This window comes from Phycodurus eques, chromosome 1, assembly GCF_024500275.1.
Source record: "Phycodurus eques isolate BA_2022a chromosome 1, UOR_Pequ_1.1, whole genome shotgun sequence".
Classification (NCBI taxonomy): Eukaryota; Metazoa; Chordata; class Actinopteri; order Syngnathiformes; family Syngnathidae; genus Phycodurus; species Phycodurus eques.
This window is the reverse complement of record NC_084525.1, coordinates 17,785,662-17,810,830: the sequence shown is the minus strand read 5'-3', so window position 1 is coordinate 17,810,830 and position 25,169 is coordinate 17,785,662. Positions and strand designations below refer to the sequence as shown.

The 25,169-nt window shown below is 41.7% G+C and overlaps 2 protein-coding genes across 21 annotated transcripts in view; both read right to left on the bottom strand.

Moving 5' to 3' along the window:
* Positions 1-202: 202 nt before the first annotated feature.
* On the bottom strand, positions 203-14,136 carry pgd (phosphogluconate dehydrogenase). The gene is made up of 13 exons (XM_061681446.1): positions 14,054-14,136; positions 13,605-13,680; positions 12,553-12,732; positions 12,410-12,475; positions 12,210-12,328; positions 11,426-11,495; positions 11,210-11,344; positions 10,939-11,128; positions 6,718-6,848; positions 4,746-4,879; positions 4,571-4,670; positions 1,499-1,621; positions 203-590 (listed from the first exon to the last, which is right to left on the bottom strand). Exons 1-13 carry the CDS (start codon positions 14,059-14,061, stop codon positions 471-473), a joined length of 1,452 nt encoding a protein of 483 aa, XP_061537430.1. The 5' UTR covers positions 14,062-14,136; the 3' UTR covers positions 203-470.
* Positions 14,137-15,421: 1,285 nt separating this feature from the next.
* The window catches only part of kif1b (kinesin family member 1B), an 87,584-nt gene continuing 77,836 nt past the window's right edge, over positions 15,422-25,169 (bottom strand). For all 20 annotated transcript variants that reach the window (XM_061681251.1, XM_061681277.1, XM_061681335.1 and 17 more), the window contains 6 exons: positions 22,722-22,793; positions 22,514-22,635; positions 22,228-22,380; positions 21,917-22,109; positions 18,669-18,787; positions 15,422-18,596 (listed from right to left, as the gene is read on the bottom strand). In XM_061681251.1, coding sequence (XP_061537235.1) covers positions 18,554-18,596; positions 18,669-18,787; positions 21,917-22,109; positions 22,228-22,380; positions 22,514-22,635; positions 22,722-22,793 — 702 coding nt within the window. In that variant the 3' untranslated portion in view covers positions 15,422-18,553. The remainder of the gene's footprint in view (positions 18,597-18,668; positions 18,788-21,916; positions 22,110-22,227; positions 22,381-22,513; positions 22,636-22,721; positions 22,794-25,169) is intronic.

The window sequence follows — 25,169 nt, the reverse complement described above, 5'->3', positions numbered from 1 at the left end:
TGCATTCCAGCGAGACTTTTTTCCCCTTGAATTAACCTTATGCTTGAAACTGTATTTTAACCACGTAAAGCACTTTGTGAGTCCACCCAGAGAGAAGTGCAGGAGGTCATTTGCAAGAGAGGAGCATTCTGTTAGTCGTCACCTAATTTAGAACTACACACAAACACTCGTGAATCCGGTGAGTGAGGAGCATACAAGCTAATTATAAAGGGATTGAAATCTTTATTTAGCCTAGTACAGTACAGTGCAACACTTCATCTTAAATCCAGTGTTAACACTGTGGACCCTGGCATTAACCAAAACAGTGTAAGGACACATATTCTACAATTCTACGGTTGTAAAATGTGCCACCACACATTGTTGATTTTAGCTAAAATGCTGCGGTTATAGTGGCGGAATGTGTAACATCCTCTTTTGCACGCGTGTGTATGCTGTGTTTTTGTTTGAAGCGTACGCCGCTGTACTCCTCGTTACGCGTTGTAGGAGGAAGACGAGACGTTTCCACCGTGGCCTGTCCAGTTGGTGTGGACAAAGCGGCCCGGCTGGGACAACAGCTCGTATGTGTGAGCCCCGAAGTAATCTCTCTGAGCCTGAACACAACAACAACAACAACAACACTGAGACAGGACACAGATCTACACAGAGGCTTTTCAACTCTAAAGCATCTATGCATCCATCCTTTCATTTTCTGTAGGATTTGGCCTCATTAGGGTCATGGGTGAAAGAATTCCACCTACAAAGCTTCAACAATTAGTGTCCTCAGTTCCCAAACGTTTATTGAATGTTGTTAAAAGAAAAGGTGATGTAACACAGTGGTAAACATGAGCCTGTCCCAGCTTTTTTAGAACATGTTGCAGCCATAAAATTCTAAGTTAATGATTATTTGCTAAAAACAATGAAGTTGATCAGTTTGAACATTAAATATCTTGTCTTTGTAGTGTATTCGATTAAATATAGGTCGAACATGATTTGCAAATCATTGTATTCTGTTTAACACAACGTCCCAACTTCATTGGAATTGGGGTTGTAGATTAAAATGGAAGTTGATAAATAATCCATGAACAATGTTAACTGGTATTTTTCTTTCACAATTTTTGGATAATTAAACCAGCCCCAGGTCAAACTGACCCATGGAAAATTACTGCCGTTCTTCAGAAATGAATGCAACAGTATGGTTAAAAAAGGGGAGGAATTAGAACACAGCAACTGTGGAGTTTGTATGTTCTCCCCTGTGCTTGTCTAGGTTTTTTTCCCCCAGATACTCCAGTTCCCTCCCACATTCAAAACACATGCATGTAAACATGCATGATTTATTGAAGACACTAAATTGTCCATAGTTGTGAATGTGTGTTAGTCTAAACTGTGTGTACCCTGAAAACTGACTGACCAGTCTAGTCAATTGGGGTAGACTCCAGCTCACCCATGACACGAATGAGAATAAGTGAGAACATTGAAAGGTCAGTTGTTGTTTTTTTAAGTTGCACAGTAGAGGTGTTACCTGGAGGAGGTTGGCAGGCAGCATCTTGTGCCTGTAGCCGTCGTAGAAGGACAGGGCGGTGGTGAAGCACGGCATGGGGATGCCGTGCTGTACGCCTGTGCTGACTGCTCGACGCCACGACTCCTTTATAAAAATAAAAGAAATCTCTGTGTGATTATGGACTCAGACCTGAATTTAAAAGCTGTGACCAAGTCTGCTCATCACAACCTGAAGAACATCTCTACAATCAAATATCTTCAGAACGTTCTCGTGCAGAGAGGTTTCTTGTCTCAAGAGAAGGAAATAGTTCCAAGAGGATAGTCTCGTCCCGAGATAAGCTTTTTGTCCTGAGAGAAAGTTCTAGTTTGGAGAGGTTTTCGTTTTTGCCGAAGAGATTTCAGTACCGAGGGAAGATGCTAGTTCCCAGAAACTGTTCGAGTCTTGACAGAAGGTTGTAGTTCCAAAAGAAAGTTTAGCACGAGAGTTTTAGTCACAAGAGAAGGTTTAAGTCTACAGCTCGTAAAGGTTAAAAGTAAAATAATGAATAGAGTATACAATATGGTATATAACATTTCTATAACACTGGGTAAAATAATGCTATGTTGCGGTCATCTCATGTATCAAAATCTAATGTAATGCATCTACAAAGCCAATTCCAATGAAGTCGGGACGTTGTCCATCCATCCATTTTCTGAGCCGCTTCTCCTCACTAGGGTCGCGGGCGTGCTGGAGCCCATCCCAGCGATCATCAGGCAGGAGGCGGGAGTACACCCTGAACTGGTTGCCAGCCAATCGCAGGGCACATGCAAACAAACAACCATTCGCACTCACATTCACACCTACAGGCAATTTAGAGTCTCCAATTAACGCATTTTTTTTGGGATGTGGGAGGAAACCGGAGTGCCCGGAGAAAACCCACGCAGGCACGGGAGAACATGCAAACTCCACACAGGCGGGGCCCAGGTCCTCAGAACTGCGAGGCTGACGCTCTAATCAGTCGTCCACCGTGCCGCCGTCGGGACGTTGTGTTAAACATAAATAAAAACAGAATACAATGATTTGCAAATCATGTTCAACCCATATTTAATTGAATACACTACGAAGATTTAATGTTCAAACTGATGAACTTGATTGTTTTTAGAAAATAATCATTAACTTGGAATTTTATGGCTGTAACACGTTCCCAAAAAGCTCGGACAGGTGGTAAAAAAGACTGAGAACAACCCACGGGTGAACAGGCTAATTGGGAACAGGTGGGTGCGATGATTGGTTATAAATTGCTCAGTCATTCACAAGCAAAGATGGGGCGAGGTTCACCTCTTTGTGAACAAGTGCGTGAGAAAATAGTTTAAGGACAATGTTCCTCAACGTACAATTGCAAGGAATTTAGGGATTTCATCATCTACGGTCCATAATATCATCAAACGGTTCAGAGAATCTGGAGAAATCACTTAATGTAAGCGGCAAGGCCGAAAACCAACATTGAATGCCCGTGAGCTTCGATCCCTCAGGCGGCACTGCATCAAAAACTGACATCAATGTGTAAAAAATATCACCACATGGGCTCAGGAACACTTCAGAAAACTAATGTCAGTAAATACAGTTCGGCGCTACATCTGTAAGTGCAACTTGAAACTTGAAACTCTACTATGCAAAGCAAAAGCCATTTATCAACAACACCCAGAAACGCCGCCGGCTTCTCTGGGCTCGAGCTCATCTAAGATGGACTGATACAAAGTGGAAAGGTGTTCTGTGGTCCGACGAGTCCACATTTCAAATTGTTTTTGGAAATTGTGGACGTCATGTCCTCCGGGCCAAAGAGGAAAAGAACCATCCGGACTGTTATGGACGCAAAGTTCAAAAGCCAGCATCTGTGATGGTATGGGGCTGTGTTTGTGCCAATGGCATGGGTAACTTACACATCTGTGAAGGCACCATTAATGCTGAAAGGTACATACAGGTTTTGGAGAAACATATGCTGCCATCCAAGCAACGTCTTTTTCATGGACGACCCTGCTTATTTCAGCAAGACAATGCCAAGCCACATTCTGCATGTCTTACAACAGCGTGGCTTTGTAGTAAAAGAGTGCGGATACTAGACTGGCCTGCCTGCAGTCCAGACCTGTCTCCCACTGAAAATGTGTGGCACATTATGAATCGTAAAATACGACAACGGAGACCCCAGACTGTTGAACAGCTGAAGGTGTACATCAAGCAAGAATGGGAAAGAATTCCACCTATAAGGCTTCAACAATTAGTGTCCTCAGTTCCCAAACGTTTATTGAATGTTGTAAAAGAAAAGGTGATGTAACGCAGTGGTAAACATGACCCTGTCCCAGCTTTTTTGGAACGTGAAAATTCTAAATTTTCACATTCCAGCTTTTTTGGAATGTGAAAATCCTAAATTAATGATTATTTTATCATTTTTATTATTATTATCAGTTTGAACATTAAATATATTGTCTTTGTAGTGTATTCAATTAAATATAGGTTGAACATGATTTGCAAATCATTGTATCCCATGTTTATTCATGTTTAACACAATGTCCTAACGTCATTGGAATTGGGTTTGTAATATTATGCTCCAATGGACGCTAAAACCTACTTACAAACTGTGGCGCTAAGTTCACAAGGCCATCAACAGGGTGGGCCAGAATTCAAAACTCACTTGTTATTCATATTTCTGAATATGCTTATTTGATTGCTATTTTAAAATATTTTTTAATATGCTTATATCCTATTTTAGTTATTTTTTGCCCAGATTAGCATGATTAGCTACGGGACATCATGGTTTGCTAACCTTGAAGAGATGTATTCAGTGCCGGGCATTGTTTGCTAAAACAGACGTCACGGACGTTTGCAGAGTAATAGATGCATTTTGTCTTGACAACTACCTACAGTAAGCGTGAGTCATGAATTCCAGCCCAGGTTTGAATAGGCTTTTAGATTATTGATTTGGTAAGATCGTAACAGCAAATAGAGCCAGAACGCCAGAGTTGCTTCACTACGGGACTTTTTGTAACCAAGGAAATTGCTATAGTGCAGAGTGCGTCTTTGTCAATGCAGCTATTGCGGCGTGTCGCTTCCTCATACTTGACACTTCTGCACAGCGTCGCTGAAGAATGAGTCCAACAACAAGCTCTGCAGCTCCGAGTCCCTGTCGAACGCCTCCTTGATTTTGCCCAGGAACACACTGGAGGGAAGGAAACTGGTCAAGCACGTTGGTCATTACCACTATTCTTGTGGGGAGCGGGTGGGCAACATGTACCTGCGGATGATGCAGCCTCCTCGCCACATCAGAGCGATGGCGCCATAGTTGAGGGACCAGCCGAACTCTTTGGCGGCCTGGCGAAGCAGCATGAAGCCCTGCGCGTAGGAGATGATCTTGGAGGCATACAGAGCCTGGGAGTACATGACTTTGGTTAATAATAGATTAGTTCATATCTTTGTATACACACATTATGATTGATGTATTAGACCAGTAATTCCACAGCCGATTACAGTTTCATGGGAGCTCATTAGGTGTACCGTGAGAAATTATCCAATTTTACTGAACTGGTTTGAAAAGTACCATTTATTGATGGCAAAAAAAAAAACATCTTTGTTGAGCCAGCAACGCATAGTGACAAGCAGAACAATTAAATGCTCTTTCACTAGATGGAAAAATTTACAATTAATCTGGGTGCACCTCTTGCCATTCATACAACTAAATTATCATGATCAATTACTATTTCAGGCGGCACGGTGGGCGACTGGTTAGGACATTTTCCTTAGAGTTCTGAGGACCTGGGTTCAAATTCGGCCTCGTCTGTGTGGAGTTTGCATGTTCTCCCTGTACCTGCGTGGGTTTTTTCCGGGTACTCCGGTTTCCTCCCACATCCCAAGAACTTGCATGGTAGGTTAATTCAAGACTCTAAATTGCCCGTAGGTGTAAATGTGAGTGTGAATGTTTGTCTGTTTCTAGGCTTAGTAATAAATTAGTAATCTAGTTCGTTTCGTGTGGTGCACTGATAGAACAGTGTGTGCTTTGTAGGGTTGGGCATCAAGAATCAAATGGAACCAGGACTAGCGTTCCGGTTCTCCCGGAATCGTTCAAATGTAAAAAATGTGGTTCCCAGTTTGGATGCCGAATCCGCAGACCCCAAAGAAGAAGTGGCGAAAACCAATGAAGTCGAAGACGAAGCACAAAGACGTGCTTGTGCCCAAAACGGCGGCGAACAAGTACGTCATAACTTTGTTAAAATGAATGACCAGTCACCTCAGTGCAACCCTTGGAATAAGATTATATTGTGCAAAGGAGGCTTTCACAATGTATAGAAATCTGATGCGCCGCGAGCCTCAGCCTACACCACGCGGAGCTTCAGTGAAATCAACTCAGTTAAACAATAAAATACGTCAATGCCAACATTGAGACAGCTAACAAGGTAAACGGTTGGTTGCACTTGTACACTGATGGTTTTCAGCGTTTATGCGTTTAGTCTTCAAATCGACGTAAGAGCCAATGACAGAAGAAAAAAAAAGGTTAACATTGAGCTAAAACTTTACTATAGCAACTTCACAATTAATTGGGACAAAATTCAATTAAACGTTGTGTCACAGTATCACAAACACAATATTTTGTGCCTCGTCGCCATACCTTTCCTTACGTGGGTAATCAACGTTTTATAGCATTTGGTTCCATCCATTAAAAATAAAAAAAAAAACACAGGTGCCGTGTGAAGTTACTTTTCGTGCCAAAATGCTGAGTTCCGCTGCGTACCCTTCAGTATAAAAAGGCTACAATCGTAAAACAGGAAGTCTTGCACATATAAATCATTTGATGTGATAAAACTGGCCCAAATAACAATTTTAACTGCTATATTTAACTTTTAGTTGAAACATTAATTAACATATATATATATATATATATATATATATATATATATATATAATATATTAAGTCAATTGGATTACTTCCACACACATTGCCTTTTAGTTCATAGGTTTGATGTTGATACTGGTTGTAAAGAACCCTGAGTCAAATGTCCATTTTAGTCTATGCTGCGGGCTGCTAAGAAAATGGATGTTCATAATTTGGACACCCTTTATTTAAACCATGCGAACTTGTTTGACCCAGCCCCCTAAAAGCATCAGAATCGAGAATCGTTTGAAACCAGAATCGGAATGAGGAAAATTCATCGGGACCGGAATCGCTCAAATTCAAACGATGCCCAATCATAGTGCTTTGTGCTTGGTTGTACCTTTCTAATGTCCTCCAGGAAGGCAGCCTTGTCACCGCTGAACGTGACTCCTGCTGGCCCCGTCAGGCTGCGGCTGGCCTCCACCCTCTCGGCTTTTAGGGAGGATAGACATCGGGCAAAGACAGCCTCTCCTGGGAAGATCGGAATATAAGACAGTTGGGTCTGTATACATAACACAGCACACACAAGGAGGGTCAATCAGTCAATAACCTGTTTCACAAGTTGACAATTTCTCGTCAACATGAAACAGGTTATTGAGGAAGCAGGATATGGAGGAAGAAAGTGTGCCGTAACAGCCTTGTTGACATCAATTTCAAATTACTTTTGTCTAACAGAAAGCGGTTGAAGTAGCTTTAATGCTTAAAAAACAAACAAAACAAATAAAAAAACAGCCCCCTCCTCCCCTCTGGTAGGTAAGCAGGACTTGCTAAAAAGTGCACAGCCAGCAGGTGTGGACACAGAATGTGGCCATGTCCACACAAAAGGCCCAAAATGATTCTTATCCTAGACAAATTATCCAGTTAAAGTGTATTTGTATTTAAAGAAAGGGTATCTTTTAGTTGCAAATGATAAAACGTGACATTTATCAAGCGTAAATTAAAAATATTTGTCATTTTCATTGTTTCAAATTTTGAAAAGGATTCATACACCTGATCTTGTTTGTCACTTTTGAGGAAATGCAGTCTTTTCACCATTTTAAAGGATCCTAGTAACACAATGTGGTGCAGTGATTCTCAAAGTATGCTACGAGTACCACTTGTGTTATGCAAGAGAATCACTGCCGAAGTACAGTTCAGTGATATTTAATTTTTAAATTCAGAACATTTGCATTTAATCTTAAAGAATTGATTTATATTACTATGGTTAAGTGCAGTGATAATTTTAAAATGCGCATGTTACAGTCGCTTAATAAAACCTGTCTAGTTTTTGATGAACACTTTATTGTAATGTACTACTGTATTTTAATGTTAGTCATTATGGTGGTAGTCTGAGAGCCAAGTGTTTTTTTTGGGGTATTTTTTTTTAGGTGGTACATGGTGTAAAATGTTTCCGAACAACTGATTGAAAGTATTCTAATAAACTACAATACTGTATAAACAGCTACCTATTGTACACATGTATTGCAAAAGGGTATGAATAATATTTTCCAAATGTGACCAATGAAAATGGAAATGATTACATTAATACTTTTGTGTGTCAAAACTTTGATAAGGGGACGAATAATGTTAGGGTCAATTTTAAAAATTTGTTATGGATCTTTGTTCACACACAAGCTAGAACTAAAAACAGACGTTCGGGGGGGGGAACTCTGGCTAGGGTGAAGAAATTATAGAACTACAAATTTTGCGCCATTTAAAACTAAATATTTATCTGTTGATCAAATTGATAGTAAGGGGGAAAACCCTCCTGTCTGCTAGATTTCACTTTGGTTAATCAACAGCAAGCAATGGTAACAAGGAAGCCTGCCCATATGCTGTACAGTGAACACATAATATAGAAACAGACCAAAAACTGTCTATTAGATCTAGGGGTTCAGACAGGAGGTTTTGCACTTTGGCTTTTAAGTTTGACAGTGACACTGAGGAGTAACTCCACTATGACTCCATAGACAGCCCGCAAATGCATTTAAAGGAGCTATGGGGGATCTTCATGGTCCATATTTCAAAGTTGATTTTATGTATTTTCCGCTGAAGAAAATGAAACTTCAACGTCATTCCGATAATATCGAATCATTCTGAATGTAGTCTACGTACACTGTGCAGTCCCTGGACACCAGTGGGGCAAAAAGCCACCCGTGCACACTGCAGCAGCATCTTGGCCAGCAGCTCAGCTCTCACACAGTAAGACATTGTTGTACTGCTGCTGCTAAATCAAACAGGGCTGTGTATGGCTGAATGTCAAGCGACAGTGTTGCTTTTGTAGTACAGTATGCCCTGAAATTGTCGATAGTGAAAGGAAACTGAATGTTTTTCTTTCAACAAACCTGTTGGGACACACTCATCAACATAACCCCAATTCCTATGAAGTTGGGACGTTGTGTCAAACAAATAAAAACAGAATACAATGATTTGAAAATCACGTGCAACCTATATTTAATTGAATACACTACAAAGACAAGATATTTAATGTTCAAACTGCTAAACTTGATTGTTTTTAGCAAATTAGAATTTTATGGCTGCAACACGTTCCCAAAAAGCTGGGACAAGTGGCAAAAAAGACTGAGAAAGTTGAGGAATGCTCATCAAACACCTGTTTGGAACATCCCACAGGTGAACAGGCTAATTGGGAACAGGTGGGTGCCATGATTGGGTATAAAAGGAGCTTCCCTGAATTGCTCAGTCATTCACAAACAAAGATGGGGCAAGGTTCAACGACCGCTTTGTGAACAAGTGCGTGAGAAAATAGTCGAACAATTTAAGGACAATGTTCTTCAACGTGCAATTGCAAGGAATTTAGGGATTTCATCATCGACGGTCCATAATATCATCAAAAGGTTCAGAGAATCTGGAAAAAATCACTGCATGTAAGCGGCAAGGCCGAAAACCAACATTAAATGCCCGTGACCTTCGATCCCTCAGGCGGCACTGCATCAAAAACCGACATCAATGTGTAAAGGATATTACCACATGGGCTCAGGAACACTTCAGAAAACCAATGGCAGTAAATACAGTTCAGCACTACATCCGTAAGTGCAACTTGAAACTCTACTATGCAAAGCAAAAGCCATTTATCAACAACACCCAGAAACGCCACAGGCTTCTTTGGGCCCGAGCTCATCTAAGATGGACTGATGCAAAGTGAAAAAGTGTTCGATGGTCCGACGAGTACACATTTCAAAATGTTTTGGGAAATTGTGGAAGTTGTGTTCTCCGGGCCAAAGAGGAAAAGAACCATCCGGACTGTTAGGACGCAAAGTTCAAAAGCCAGCATCTGTGATGGTATGGGACTATGTTTGTGCCAATGGCATGTGCCAATGGCTTAGACATCTGTGAAGGCACCATTAATGCTGAAAGGTACATACAGGTTTTGGAGAAAGATATGCTGCCATCCAAGCAACGTCTTTTTCATGGACGCCCCTGCTTATTTCAGCAAGACAATGCCAAACCACATTCTGCACGTGTTACAACAGCGTGGCTTCGTAGTAAAAGAGTGCGGGTACTAGACTGGCCTGCCTGCAGTCCAGAGCTGTCTCACATTGAAAATGTTCGGCGCATTATGAAAGCGTAAAATACAACAACGGAGACCCCGGACTGTTGAACAGCTGAAGCTGTACATCAGGCAAGAATGGGAAAGAATTCCACCTGCAAGGCTTCAGCAATTAGTGTCCTTAGTTCCCAAACGTTTATTGAATGTGGTTAAAAGAAAAGGTGATGCAACACAGTGGTAAACATGACCCTGTCCCAGCTTTTTTGGAACGTGTTGCAACCATAAACCTCTAAGTTAATGATTATTTGTTAAAAACAATCAAGTTTATCAGTTTGAACATTAAATAGCTTGTCTCTGTAGTGTATTCAATTAAATATAGGTTGAACATGATTCGCAAATCATTGTATTCTGTTTTTATTTATGTTTAACACAACGTCCCAACTTCATTGGAATTGGGGTTGTACATTAACATACATACATAAACAAACATACATACATAACACATAAATCCTCAACACCTCATTCCTTCTGCTTCCTGACCTCCACGTATAACCTTGACTGTTTATGAAAGACACCATGAGTCACATGGATGGCCGACAAATCCCCCTTATGTCACCTGGGATGAGCAGTCTGCTAGAGAAGCCTTCAATCTTCTTAAGGGCAGACACAAATCAAGCACGTTCCCTGGAAATGGCTCAATAACCTTTAAAGCCAGGTGCACACAGAACTACATGACCGACCACCACTGCGGGTTTCTGCGGCCCGGGTAATCCACTTTTTCCTTGACAATTGCCCTATGTCGTTTGTGTTTGAATAAAAACAAATATAGGCGCCGCATCAAAATGAGGGGTTGCATTATTTCCGTTGCAGAGTCGGTAGGGTTCGAGGGTCAGTCACCCCCTGTAATTTGTCTGCGATTGTCCAGTTCAGTCTAGTTAGTCACTCGATGTGCGGCTGGCTTAACCTTCCCACTTCCTGATTTTTTTTTGGGCTGCATGTTGAAACAGGTGTGACATGACACATTTGGCAATGACTCAACAGCAAGATGAATAAGGAAAGAAACGACTTCCTTACCGATCAAAGTCACAGGAGTGCCGTATTCCAAGGCTGAAATAGCAGTCCACTTCCCCGTGCCTTTCTGTCCTGCACTGTCGCGGATCTTGGGCAACAGATGTATACCGTCGGTGTCTCGGTACTTAAGGATGTTGGCGGTGATCTCAATTAGAAATGAGTCTAGCTCTGTCTTGTTCCAGTTGTCAAAAGCCTGAGGGGTTCAAACGCAAAACGGGTGGCTAAGGGCGACCGGTGATGGCAAAAAGCACTGCCATAATACGCGAAAGCTCACCTCGGCCATCTCGTCATGGTCCATCCCGAGCACATCCTTCATCAGGTGATAAGCCTCACAAATCAGCTGCATGTCGCCGTATTCGATGCCATTGTGGACCATTTTGACAAAATGACCCGCGCCCTCATCTCCTACCTGCACGGGGAAGAACAGTCAAATCACGGCAAAGGTAGCCATACACACGCCACATCCCAAAAGTCAAGTGAAGAGACTCACCCAATCAGAGCACGGCTCTCCTGTTCCCACCTTGGCAGCGATGCTCTGGAAGATGTCTTTGATGTGAGGCCTTTGAAATGGAACGGCAGCGAGTGAGGATGGAACGGGTGCGAATGGATTGCAACGTGCAAGATATCGTCAGGTGTTCCGTTCCAATGCAGTATTCAAATACTTTTTGACCTCGAATTAGACTTTTGGTTCCTCACTGGCACCTTTCTATCAAGTTTCTATTCCGCTTGTCCTCAGAGTGAGCTACAGTTTATCCCAGCTGAGTTTGGATGAGAGATTGGGTACACCCTGGACTGGTCACCAGCCAAATTGGTTTGACAAACAACCATTCACATTCACGCCGCGTGACCAAACCCAGAAAACGGGATCGCTGACTTGTAGTGGATGCTGCGCTAATGAGCATGACTACGGTCTGACTACATGACCGTTTGAAGCGGAACTTGCAAACATTTTTGTTTCTTGTTTTCCACTGTTCTGCTGTACTATTTTGAAGTAGAAAACCAAAAGTTCGAAGCAGAGGCAAGTAGCGTGTGTGTGCAGTGGGAAAAAGGCATCCATTTGCGGAAGTGGTTGAACGCAAAATCCCAAAGTAACCAGTAGTGAAGCTGTAAAATTACTGTTGAAGTGAACGATACTGTTGCCCCTGTTCTTAAAAGACAAATAAAAATGTTAAAAACTGCCACCAGCGTCGTGCACGTAAAGCAAAGCATTCCAGTCGTACCGATAACCCAAGGACCCTCTGTCTCCAGTGGAATCCATTCAATGTATGTCTCACCAGGCCTCTGGATGTCCTCCCGGCATGAGTGAGGGTCCATAGCGTGCCCCCTCCTCGCCACCGCTGACGCCGCTGCCCACAAACAGCAAGTTCTTCTCTTTTAGACTCTTACAGCGCCGCTGTGTGACATAAAAGCAAAGAGGCGCTTGGAGAAAGTCCTCAACAGAACGTGCACGACAACGCTGTGTCCGCCTCCTTACTGTCGTGTCACTGTATTCAGAGTTGCCACCGTCAATGATGATATCTCCAGCCTCAAGGAGGGGAACCTGAGGCAAGACAAACATATGATGAAATCAACAATAAGCAGGAGTTCAGACACCATTCAAATATTGCAGACACCAACCAGCTTGTCGATAAAGTCGTCCACCGCCTGTCCGGCCTTGACCAACAGGATGATTCTCCTGGGCTTCTTTAGCTTAGAAACCATGTCCTCAAGTGACTCAGCGCCGATCACCTTGGAACCCTTTGCCTCGTTCTGCAGGAAGTCGTGCACCTTGGACACAGTGCGGTTGTAGGCACACACCTATTCAACAGACATCAGGAGCCATTATTTCCAGTTGTGGTAAGTATTCATTACTGTACTTCAGTTGACTTTTTCATATAGTTTTACTTTACTTGAGTATTTATGTTTCTAAAGTCGTCTTATGTTGAGTCCCGACATTATCCTTAACACAGATATCTATACTTTCGTCTCCAAATAGGCTTGTTATTTTTTTTTTTTAACCTTTGCTGATCAAGACACGACATAAAAAGGTCAGAGAGGTAAAGTCATCCACATTTGAGATCTTGATTGAGATCATGTGGGCTAATAAGGTATGAAAAAAAAAAAACAGGGACATAAGCGACATGGAATATACAGCAATGTCGCAACAGATTCAAAGATGCAAGATATCCCGTGTCCACACCCTTACTTAAGAAAATGATTTTCTTTTGTCAGCTCCAAAAATGATAACTAGCAAAATCACTGAAAAAAATCATCATCATCATCTTCTGCCATTCAAAAATTCTCTAATCTAAAAAAAACACAGTTGTTAATATTCACTAATTTTGCATTTTTAGTTCATCAGTTCACAAGGTTAGCAAAGCTATGGCAACTATGTTGAAAACCTCCTGAGCTAATTCTCCTGAGCTTTTTCATTCTTCTCAGTATGAGCATGATGCATTTTCCCATTGTGCTTTTTACATTTGTACTTAAGCACATTTCAGTATTTGCACCTTTTAATTTTACTTTAGTAAAAGGAGTTGAATTGGAACTTCTACTTTTACCAGAGCCTTTATTTAGTATATGTACTTCTATTTAAGTTGAGTGTGAATACTTTTGCCCTCTCTAATGATTTCATTTTAAGTAGTAGGCATTTCCTGTATGTTGAGAAACACTTGACAATGACAACTCACAACAAAGCCATGGTCATTCATGTTCATGATGAGGTTCTGGCCCATGACAGCCAAACCGATGAGTGCGATGTCTGCTCTGTGAGAATAAAAACAATCACATGCACAATACATTCAACTTATTTTTTTTTTAAATCGTTTATTGTCAGACTCACACCACAACAACTACTCTGAGATATATATATATATATATATATATATATATATATATATATATATACACACACAAATTCAATGCAAGGTGTGAGCTCCTAAATGAATTTTAAGGAAGTGAATTCCCGAAATCTCATCTCACATGTACTCCGACATTGACTAGCAGACAAGCTAACAGTCCCCTTTCGAGCTTCATTATTTAAAGTTAAAGCAAAAAGCCCTGAAAGTCACTGAAAATATAGATCAGTACAGCATGACTAGCTTTCTACTAAATGGTGAAAGGACAGTAGAGAACTTACTCAGGCATTGTGATCAGTCGCGATGTTACCGTGAGATTTCCAAATGACAGACGCTCTTCTTCCTCGTTCTCCGCTCTGCTCGGTTGCTCCGCCCTACCCAGACTATCAGCCAATCAAAGCCCCTCAAACCGCTCCTGTGAGCGGAGACGAGAATTATGATTGGTCCAAAATACTGAGCAGAGGTATCCGTTTTGCTATTGGTCAATTCAGCCGTCACTCAATACGAAACTGGACATGGGAGGTAACCCGCGTCCTCGGATAAAACCCACGCAGGCACGGGGAGAGCATGCATGTAAACTCCACTCACGCGACGCCGGATTTGAACCCGGGACCTCAGAACTGCGAGGCAGATGTGCGAACCAGTCACTCACCGTGCCGCCTTTTCTTTTTTTTAAATTTCAAGGTAGTCATATTTGTTTAGTTTTCTTTGAGGCGGGGGAGGGGGGGGTATTTATAAACCATTGTGTTAGGTAATTTCAAAAGCAAATCGATGCGAAAAAAAAATTCTTTCTTCAGAACTATAAGAACTTTCGCGATGTAATACGGCATCAACATCACAGTGCTGTATTTCAATAGTGTACACATTGTCTATCTCTTTTTAAACCTTGACTTACTTTGTCCCACACAATTCATTTCACATTTCCACTAAATAGTAATCTTGTTCCACAAGAAGAAAAAGAAACAGTTTGGACGGTCGATGCAACCCATGACTGTACTTTAGGGCCCAAATTGTCTGGAGGGATTATGACGGTATTTAAAGCACACCAAATCTCTTCTGTTAGTTTGGGATTTCACACAGTTTTACACCCTTCTAATAATAGCTCTGGAAAATGGCTCGCACTAAATCAGTTAAGTGTCAGTGTTCCTCGAGTTACGAAAACTTTAAAGGTTGTGTTAAGTGTTTTGAACGCGGAAAGAATGCTTGAACTTGTCCGACTCCAGTGTTTCTATTTTGTCACAAATTAAAGTACAGTATATTCTACTTAGAACAGGCAGCATTTCTGAACGCAAGCCTAAAGGCCAAGGGATTTTTTTTTCAATAAATCTAAATATTCATGACTTGTTTAATAGGAACTTAACCACATTCAATTGTTTTAAATCCTATTTTTATCCATCGTCACTAGCTGTTGTGTCGTGTACTGCTTCCACTAATAAGAGACTGTGAACAGAGAGAGTACTTCACAAAAGCAGTTACATTGTTGCCAGCTTTTCCAACCACTCTAGCGATTTTTTCAAAAAAATCGACCAGCAAATTAAATTCCAATCAGTTTCAATTAAGAAACAGACATGAGCAGAACCATTTTCATATTGGGTTTCATAGGAGGAGCTTGGTAGAAGGCAATCATGGAGTCAAGACAAACAGGCATGACCAGTTTGCACTTTTATTGTTTCCTCATTCACTAGACAGACCAATGGTGCAGGGTTACCGTACAGTTATTAGAATATCTGCATGACACATCTATGCTATACAGCGAATGGATTATAATTATTACAAATACAGTAAACATATTTACATTTTTATTCAAGGCTCCATACAACACAGATATTTACAAAGTAAGTATGGAAACAAAAACAAAGAATGTACAGTGTCAATGTTTTCTTTTTCTATTTGGAACTTTTGGTGAATCCAAAGGGTTAACTGATAATTCTCAGAGGGGAAGCTTGTTCTGTTTAAAAGGCATCGACGGAAACATGTTTAGGTGAAGACAGAAGCACAACCAATAACGTATTAGTCATCTTAGATATAATTAGCTACTTCATATTATAATCCCTGATATAAGAAAAAATGAAACTCTAACATGGTTAGAATTCACATGGCTGGCTAGTATGAGTAGTGCGTGGATATGCTTGCTATCACAGGCAGACTTTCACTCTCATCACTTTCTAATGGAAATTAAAAAAAAAAAGAAAGCAGCGACGCAACCAACTGTCCCCAACAAGGAACAATGAAATTATTGTGGTTCTATTTTTCCCTTATAAGTGACCTGGAAACACATCCATCTTCACGGTACATTCCACTGCCACGCCACATCATTTGGTTTAAGAGCGACTAAACTGTGCAGATTTTGATCAGTTAATTGAAGGTTTTCATTAATATGTGCAAAGAGCTGCAAACTAATATGTACTTTGCAAACAATAAATACACACTCCAAAGTTAGAGAACTCAGCAAATTAGCCACACAGGTGGAAACTAGCTACTCTGGCATTAAATATAGGGAACACAAAAACATCTCTCTAAGAAGTGACAGAGAATTCATAAAAATCACAAAAGTTATCAGATTTAATTTGTTGACTAGCAGGTTGGCTGACCTGAGGAATAAAAAAAAAAATTCTGATGATGTGTGAGATTTCTTCAGTCTATTGGAAATAAATAAAAGCAGTATCGGTGCCTCCGTTCACCTTCATTTCTTACCAATGTATTGATATTGTACAAAGGGACACTACTGGTTGGTTGGCCAGAGTTTAAAATCACCTATCTACCAATCCCACCATACTCACATGTCAAGACAGAGGCGGCAAAATGAGTTGAGCAGGAGCTGAACGTAGCCAATAATGCACAGATCAATTATTTTCCGACAACAATCACATGATTAAAGTACTATGTATATTTTGACCCTTGAATATATTTTCTTTTTAAAGAACCCTTTTGTGTAACAGCCATCCGAGTGTCGCCTTGATATGTGCATTTCGGCCCTTGTCCTGTTATAGTGTACACGTGCAAAAACAAACAAACAAACAATAAAAATGGTTAAATCACAAAATGCAGCTGGTTCAAGAACAGAAACTATGCCCTGTCATATAAAACACCCTTATTAAATTATTAAAACCAGAAAACAAAAAATGTTAATAGCAACTGAAAATAGCAAATACTAGACTGTGAAGAGAAAATGAATGGAACACATGGTGTTGACACAGTGATGTCGAGTGGATGTGTTAATGCAAGCAGCTTACACGCAGCTTCATCCATTTAATGGTGACTCTTTCTTTGTTTGACAAACATGAAAAGCATGCGGGGAGCAAAAAAGTGCTCCAGTCTGTGTGTAGGTGTGTGGGTGCGTGTATCAGGAGTGGGGAACCGTTGTCCAATCAGGAGCCATTTTGAGTGTAAATAACGAAACATGACGGCACGGTGGCCGACTGGTTAGAGCGTCTGCCTCACAGTTCTGAGGACCTGGGCTCAATCCCCGGCACCGCCTGTGTGGAGTTTGCATTTTCTCCCCGTGCCTGCGTGGGTTTTCTCCAGGCAGTCCGGTTTCCTCCCACATCCCAAAAACATGCATTAATTGGAGACTCTAAATTGCCCGTAGGTGTGAATGTGAGTGCGAATGGTTGTTTGTTTGTATGTGCCATGCGATTGGCTGGCAACCAGTTCAGGGTGTACCCCGCCTCCTGCCCGATGATAGCTGGGATAGACTCCAGCACTCCCGCGACCCTTGTGAGGATAAGCGGCTCAGAAAATGGATGGATGGATGGATAATGAAACATTTTTAGCATAGTATATTATAAGCAGTTGTGTGTTACATGTTATATATACTATATATATGTATATATTTTATACAGTTCCTTTGAGGTCTTTTTTAGAATTGCATGGCGGTTAAATGCTCTCACGGGCCTTATTGGTTTCCCACCCCTGGATTACACGTTAAAATGTCATAAAATCCTCTCCCTGATTATTATTGTGTCCCACTCATGTGAGAGAACAAATATGTACCCAGCCTCACCTTCACTGAGTTATTACTTGCACAAAGGTGGGCCCAACAGCAGGGTTATGTATGTACACGAGATCTGGCTATAACATGGAAAATGTCCATTCCTGTCTTCACTAAGATGAGATCCTAAATAAACTGTTTGTTAATATGTAGGTTTGTTTTCCAAAGGCCATTCGGAAGCAGGAAAAGGGCCTCACATCTTACGTTAGACGAGGCAGAAACCTGAAGCAACTCTTATGAAAAAGACTACATTAGCAACATTTTTTTCTTCAACACGTTGCTTTGCAGAGAGCAGATGCATCCCTTGGATATACAGTATAATCTATATTTTCCCTTCATGATTTAATCCATTTTTTGTTGGTTTTTCAGTAAGCAAATTGGGTGTTCTCCTGAGGACTGCTGCAGTTATCATGCAATAAAAAACAAACAAAAAAAAAACCGAATAAAAGCTAGATGACAAGTAACACGGGGAGACATTTTCACAGATGATCGGTAAACGGAAAATATCGTCTGCACAATCGTGCACACGAGTAGACTATCACGACATGCTACTAGTTAGGGACTCGGCGTGGGGGGAATGACGGCAAAGCAGAAATTTTTTTTGACATTGTCGTGAATAAAAGAAAACACAAAAAGCTGAGGAGGAAGGGCGACAGAAATTGCAAGAAAGGAGACGTAAGCCACAAGTCTACTTACAAGAGAAAACTGTCAAGAATCACAAAGATTAATAGGTATTAACACTTGGTATGTTCAAAGGCGTTTGGAAAGAATAGAGCTTGTGGTATCCACTTCAGTTCTTGATGAGGCCACTACGCCTCCTTGCCAGCTTCGACCTGCGGGGAAAGGCGGTGAAGAAAACAGACTGTGAGCACTCGAGTTTTCATTTGAAAGAGAAGTGAGCGTACCTTATCGTTCCAGCGAGCAGAGGGTTGAACGCGTAAAGCCAGTCGTTCATGTCTTTCTCATTGTTGGCCTGCAGGAGGATTCCTCTGTGCTTTGTGCACACAGCGAAGGTGTTGGGTGTCTGATAAGAAAAGAACATTCTTTTTAAACTCTTGCATTGAAATCATGACTAATTCTGTCCTATAGCCATTTAAATTCAATAAATAGTGTGTGTAGACAATATTCAGTGTCAAAATCTATGTTGTTTTTGGAGTACAGCGACAGGCACGTGTCTTTTATTAAGGATACCTAAGTATTAGAAAATAAAATTTAAGATGTGAATCCAAGCATAAATTGTGCCATCAACAAACATGAAAGTGAGCAGACCATTTTTTTTCCCAGGCAATTGTGTTCACCTACCCAGCTCTATCTCTCCAACAAACCCACCGCCACTCTTCCTCCCTCCTCGACTACTTCTCTGAACTCAAACACTGGTTCTCATCCAACTTTCTACAAATCCTACTCATAGGTACCAAGTCCATGCGTGCCAAAACTGACAGTTTTTCCATTTGACTTGATAATTCCTCTGTTTCCCCCTTCCCTCAGGTTAAGAGTCTGGGTGTCATCCTTGACAGGACACACTCCTTCCAAGCACACATAAACAATATCACCCAGTCCGCATACTTTCACTTACGAAACATCAATGGCCTCCATCCATCCCTCACTCCCCACACTGCTGCTGTTCTTGTTCATAGCCTCGTCAATTCCCGCCTGGATTATTGCAACTCTCTCCTGTTTGGTCTCCTCCACAATTGACTACAAAAACTACAGCTTCTCCATGTGTGTGTGTGTGTGTGTGTGTGTGTGTGTGTGTGTGTGTATATATATATATATATATATATATATATATATAAAAACTCTACCTTTTTAACGTCCATATGTATTTTCGTTTTTAAATTCTTATTAACTAGTGTTAACATGTGTACGTTGTACAGCAGGGTTCGCCAACATGATGCCCAAGGGCACCAGGTAGCCCCTAAGGACGTGATGGGACATTGTGATTTCATAGAAATGTTGTAAAAGTGATCATTTGGTCGCTTTCTGTATTAACCAGTACCCAAGAAGTAGCTCTCAGTTTCAAAAAGGTTGGTGACGCCTGTTGTAAAGTATCTAAATTTATTTGTTTAGTCAGCGATTTATTTTATTTTGTTCTGTATTGGCTTTTTTTTTTTCTTTTCCCCCCTTTTACATTCACTATTCTATATTACATTATAATATCGAATACCGTATTTTCACAACCACAAGGCGCACTGCATTAAAGACGCAGTCTCAGTTACAGGGTCTATTTCTGTATTTAACACATACATAAGGCGCACATATTATTGGGCGCAGGCATGGGAAAACATACGCTAGCTTAAAACATACGGTAGCATGCATGGACGCTAAAACTGTTTTTAAAAAGGCAGCGGGAGCAAAACTGAGTTGGGTTGTACTTTATTGAAGTATTTAACAATGTACTCACGTTATTTTTTATCAATCCTCATCCACAAATCCATCAAAGTCCTCATGTTCTGTATCCGAAATGAACAGCTGGGCAAGTTCTCAATCAAACACGGCAGGTTCCCTCTCGTCATTGTCGGAGTCAGTCTCGTTGCCGTGCGGCTCCTCAGAAATGATGCCGGCTTTTACGAAAGCTGGAACAACGCCACGTTAGCCCAAGCATCCACAATCCATTCGCAAATTGTGGCGTAACTCGCCCGGCGCTGCCTCCTAGTCTTAGTAAAGCTGTATTCGCCATCTGTCATCCATGGCTCCCACGCCGCTCACAACTTCACTTTGAACGCCCTGTTTACACCGATGTCCAGCGGTTGGAGTTCCTTCGTCAAGCCTCCCAGAATGATGGCAAGCTACGAGTTATTGCACTCAGTCGAATGGTGACTGTAGAGAAGCTTCTCGCGGCTGTTCTTTGCTCATTAATCCATTGCTCGAGTTGTTCTTCCAACTCGGGCCACCTCACCTTGTTTCTGCGGAAACTCAGCTTCGTCTTCTTGACTTTGGGAAGCTCGTTTTCCTGCTTCCTCCACTTGCGAACCATGGATTCGTTGATCTTGAATTCTCTCGTGGCTGCTCGATTCCCATGTTCCTCCACGTAACTAATAGCTTGCAGTTTAAACTGTGCTTCAGTAAGTGTGTCTCTTCGTTGGCGCCATTTTTGTCGGTCCTTAGCCAAACCGATGCACATACCGGAACTATATATCTACTGGGGACGTGTCTTTAGCGTCCTCTATCACGCGCAGCCTTCCCTCTTTACATCCGCATCCTGTCCTCAGTCACGTCCGCCTTCCTCTATATAAGCAGCGTGTCGGCAGGAAATGCTCCCAGTCAGTCAAGCAGAGCACTTATCAAAGTCACACAACATTTACAGATTTTGGAACTCGGTGCACACATAAGGCGTGCCCCGCATTATAAGGCTACCCGTCCATCTTGGAGAAAATTTAAGACTTTTAAGTGTGCCTTATGGTCGTGAAAATACGATATATAGACCCATTGATATTTATTTTTTTAATTTTACCTATCCATATTCCATTATTTTTTTTCCTCTTTTCCCTTGTTCCTGTCTTTCAGTCAATTAGAACATTCCTCACCACTTGTCGTATGCGGGAACAATCACTGCTTGAGTAGAGTTCAGTCGTATTTAACTTTGAAATTACATATTTATAATATCCATCCATCCATCCATCCATTTTCTGAGCTGCTTATCCACACAAGGGTCGCGGGAGTGCTGGAGCCTATCCCAGCTATCTGCGGGCAGGAGGCGGAGTACACCCTGGACTGGATGCCAGCCAATCGCAGGGCACATCGAAACAAACAACCATTTGCACTCACATTCACACCTAGGGGCAATTTAGAGTCCTCAATTAACCTACCATGCATGTTTTTGGGATGTGGGAGGAAACCGGAGTGCCCGGAGAAAACCCACGCAGGCACGGGGAGAACATGCAAACTCCACACAGGCGGGGCCGGGGAATGAACCCCGGTCCTCAGAACTGTGAGTCAGATGCTCTAACCAGTCGTCCATCATGCTGCCATATTTATTATAATAATATCAATATTAAATGTATTTGGGAATAAAAAAACTTTGTCTTGCTTTTTTTTTTTCCCCATTAACACGTACGCCTACTATGCTCCTGTATTTTCATGTTGGTCAAGATGGTGGTACTGTTAAAAGGTTGAGAACCACTGCTCTAGTGTTTCCTCATGAATGGCATACCTTGAGCATGGCCTGCTGGTCTTCACTGTATTCCACTTGCGCCGTGGAAAGGTTGAGGACCCCCCGCTCCACCGGGTCCTTGTCACTGTTGTAGATGAAGACATAAGGCCGGCGCACGACCACAAAGTGCTTCACCCATGAGTTGGAGCGTGGCTCCATGAAGCTTAGGAAACCCTTCTTGGACACGACAGATCTAATAGGGAGTGAAAGTACGAGTTGAAGATCTGTTTTTGTAATTCATCCTTCAGTGGATATCGTGAATCACTTAACATTAACATCGCATATTTAGTCAAGGATGTGGGAGTTCTCACCCCGGCCTCATTTCTTCAATATCAGGCACCAAGTTGAGGAATTCGTTCTTCCCAGCACGTGCAAGGTACGACACCTCCAGGGTGGGAACCATGGGGAAGTTTTCATAGTCTGAGCAGGATGGGCTGGACGCGCGGGAACAATTCTCTGGAGTCCTTGAGTAAAAATACAAAAGTTTTAAAAGGCTTGTGGTGTTATTATGAGCATAAACATGACCCTGACCTTACTGGAGGCTTGTCTAATGATTAAAAAAAGGTTAGTTAGGTGCAGACTGAATGACAGATTTACTTCTGTTCTACGGAGCCACAGCGGGAGTCTGAGAGAGAAGGACAGGTGGAGGAAGGAGTGAGCGTGGCGCTGCTGAAGCTGGTCACCGACAGGTCACGTCCCATGGGAGAGATGTCGGAGAGCTGAGAGGAGAGACGGATGTTGATGACAGCGTATACAGTGTGACGGTGATCGGTGTTGCTACATGACGGTGAAACCTTGGTCTCACCTTGCAGTCGCTGATGCTGTTCACCAACTGGTTGTATTCGCTGTTGAATGTATGAGTCAGGAGGCGGAGGCACTGCACAAGAAGCAAAGTGACAGTCATCAGCTCACAGCACAGGAACAGAGGGAGGCAGCTGCTTGCTACGGAACATACTTTCTTAAAATGGGCATTATTTATTTGCAAGTGTATGCATCATTTGGATTTTGTCAGATTTATTGTTGAACTTGAAGCAATAGAGGCCTCGTAGCGTTCACTACTTGGCAGGAATCAGCAGAGGGTGCCATTAATTCAGGCCCAACTACTTTGCTGCTTTAAGAGACTGCAAAGAGAAGGACATAAATCAGGATTTCTACAAGTACATTTTTTAAAGACCACTACCATTACATTTTAGACCTTTCAATCCCTTTGACCACAAGGAGTAGGCTCACAGGTTTTAGGCTTAGGGTTCAAATTTCAATTCCGACCTTCCTGTGTAGAGTTTACGTACATGTACTCCCCGTGCTTGCGTGTTTTTTTCCCCCCCCAAGTACTGCATTTTCCTCCCACATTCCAGAAATATGCATGTTAGGTTCATTTAAGACTCTAAATTGCAAATGTGCACACAATTGAATGAATGTGAATGGATTGTTTGTATAATGTGCCCTGGTATTGACTGGCAACCAGTCCAGGGTGTACCCTGCTTCTCACTGTAGGCTCCAGCTTATCCGCGACCCTCATGAGAACAAGCGTGAGAGAATATGGATGGATAGGAGTTTGCAGCATACAGTCCCCTCCAAAAGCATTGGAACAGCAAGGTCCATTTCTTTGCTTTTGTTGTATACTGAAGACATTTGGGTTTCAGATCAAAAGATGCATATGAGACAAAAGTTCAGAATTCCAGCTTTTATTTCATGGTATTTGTATCTATATGTGTTAAACAACTCAGGACAGAACACCTTTTGTTTGAAGCCACTCACTTTTCAAGTGAGCAAAAGTATTGGAACTGACATTATTAAATTAACTTAAAGTGAATAACATTTATATTTGATGGCATAACCCTTACTTGCAATAACTGCATCACTCCTGCGACTCATTGACTTCTCCAGACTGTACATATGTTCATTTGAATTGCTTTCCCAGGCCTTTACTGCAGCCTCTTTCAGTTCTTGTTTCTTTCTGGGGTTTTCTCCCTACAGTCTCCTCTTCAGGAGGTAAAATGCATGCTCTATTGGGATTAAGGTCCCGTGACTGAATTGGCCAGTCTAAGACCTTCCAAGGTTTCCCCCTGATGAGGTCTATTGTTGTGTTGGCCGTGTATTTTGTGTCATTGTCTTGTTGCATGATGAAACTTCTCCCGATTAGTTTGGATGCATATTTATGTAAATTGTCAGACAAATTGGTTTTGTAGACTTCAGATTCCATTCAGTTACATCATCAATAAAGTCTAGTGAGCCCGTTCCAGAAGCAGCCATGTAAAACCCAAGCCATGACATTACCTCCACCATGCTTCACAGGTGAGCTTGTGTGTTTTGAATCGTAAGCAGATCCTTTCTTTCTCCATACTTTGGGCTTTCCATCACTTTGGTAAAGGTTAATTTTGGTCTCATCAGTCCATAAAACTGTTCCAAAACGTTTGTGGCTCCTCTCTGTACTTCTTTGCAAAATCCAATCTGGCCTTCCGATTCTTTTTGCTGATGAGTGGTTTGCATCTTGTGGTATGGCCTGTATATTTCTTCTTTCAAAGTCCTCTTTGAACAGTGGATTGTGACACTTTCACCCCTGGCCTGTTGAGGTTGGCAGTGATGTCACTGACTGTTGTCTTTGGGTGTTTCTTCACAGCTCTCACAATGTTTCTGTCATCAACTGCTGTTGATACCCTTGGCCGACCTGTTCGATGTCTGTTGCTCAGTACACCAGGAGTTTCTTTCTTTTTCAGGAAATTCCAAATCGTTGTATTGGCTATGCTCTGATCGATTTTCCCTCTTCTGTCAGTTTCAAAATGGTTTGCTTTTCCCCCATAGACAGCTCTCTGGTCTTCATGTTTGCTTAACAGCAAATGCAATTTTCACAGGTGAAACCCAAAGCCAAAGACAAGCACTATCTAATGTTTAGGCAAACAATATAAAAGGGAACACCTGAGCAAACACCCATCAGTCACATGGTCCAATACCTTTGCTCACTTGGAAACTGGGTGGGTTCAAACAAAAAGTGCTCTGTCCTGAGTTGTTTAACACATCTAGATGTAAATACCATGAAATAAAAGCTGGAATTCTGAACTTTTATTTTATATTCATCTTTTGATCTGAAACACAAATGTCTTCAAAGGAATTTACCTTGCCCTTCCAATACTTTTGGAGGGTACTGTATATTAATGCAAGCTGTCTAAATTTGCTAAGTGGCATGCGTAAAACTAGATCTCAATCGACCAACCGAATATGATTCCGCATATTCCAGTCTCTATTATGCTAAAAT

Coding starts and splice junctions, on each gene's coding strand:
- pgd (XM_061681446.1), bottom strand. Junction 12,329..12,409: donor CTGAATACAGTGACACGACA/GTAAGGAGGCGG, acceptor TATGTCACACAG/CGGCGCTGTAAGAGTCTAAA. Junction 4,671..4,745: donor GGAGGCTGCATCATCCGCAG/GTACATGTTGCC, acceptor CCTTCCCTCCAG/TGTGTTCCTGGGCAAAATCA.